General features: G+C 38.5%; 1 protein-coding gene across 1 annotated transcript in view; it reads left to right on the top strand.

Annotated features, from left to right (window-relative positions):
- The first annotated feature begins 599 nt into the window (after nucleotides 1–599).
- The window catches only part of LOC138863454 (DNA-directed RNA polymerase II subunit RPB1-like), a 6,237-nt gene continuing 5,876 nt past the window's right edge, over nucleotides 600–960 (top strand). Inside the window, exon 1 of the mRNA XM_070127600.1 lies at nucleotides 600–620. Coding sequence (XP_069983701.1) covers nucleotides 600–620 — 21 coding nt within the window. The remainder of the gene's footprint in view (nucleotides 621–960) is intronic.

Here is a 960-nt window from a genome sequence, read left to right as displayed (position 1 = left end):
AGGAAGTGGGTCAAGAAAGGAGGAAGCAGCAAACAGGGACGTTTTCTGAAGCGATAATTTCTGGGGAAATGGCATAGTTGGGGAAAGGTGTAATATCAGATTTAGGAGGAGAATCCCCATAGATTATTTTAGAGAACTAAGAGCGGCATGGACTTTTAACAGAGATAGTTGGGTGGATTTGGGATTTAGTGGCGATAATTTCTGGGAAATGACATAGTTGGGGACAGGTTTAATATCAGATTCAGTAGGAGAATCGCCACAGATTATTTTAGAGTACTCGGAGTGACATGGACTTTTAACAGAGATAGCTAGGTGTAAGATTTAGGATCTGGTGGCGATAATTTCTGGGGAATGATATAGTTGGGGAAAAGTGTAATGTCAGATTTAGTAGGAGAATCCCCATAGATTATTTTCGAGTCCTCAGAGTGGCATGGACGTTCCTTAAAGACAGGAAGTGGGTCAAGAAAGGAGGAAGCAGCAAACAGGGACGTTTTCTGAGGCTCTCCATTATGACTATCCTAGAACCAAGAACCTAAGAGACCGCAATAGATCTTGTGGATTCCTCGCACGTGACAACCACCGTCTAAATTTAGTCAAGTATGAGGCAGTATGTGCAACTTGTAAACTGAGATTGTAAAGAGTGTATGAATTTTAAGGTGTTCTTTTTTTTAGACATATGTTGTACGGCTATATCCCCTAGTCCAGCTATCACTCAGAAGTTAATTTTTATGAGACAACTTCCACGAATAATAAACTTACAAAAAAGGAATATAAAAACTTATATTCCTTTTTTGGGGGGGTTATTTTTCGTGGAAGTTGTCTCATAAGAATTAGGTTACCGAGCCTCTCTGGCAAATACCAACAGATGTAAAGTCCTTATACTCCCTTTTGAAAGAAAGTTTGTGTTGTCTTTTCTAAGTATTCATTTTCATTTTTCTTTTTGTCTTTTTTATCATTTAC

Source organism: Penaeus vannamei, chromosome 12 (assembly GCF_042767895.1).
Source record: "Penaeus vannamei isolate JL-2024 chromosome 12, ASM4276789v1, whole genome shotgun sequence".
In the NCBI taxonomy this organism is placed as follows: Eukaryota; Metazoa; Arthropoda; class Malacostraca; order Decapoda; family Penaeidae; genus Penaeus; species Penaeus vannamei.
Note: the sequence above shows the minus strand (reverse complement) of the source record. Positions and strands in the feature narration are given on the sequence as shown.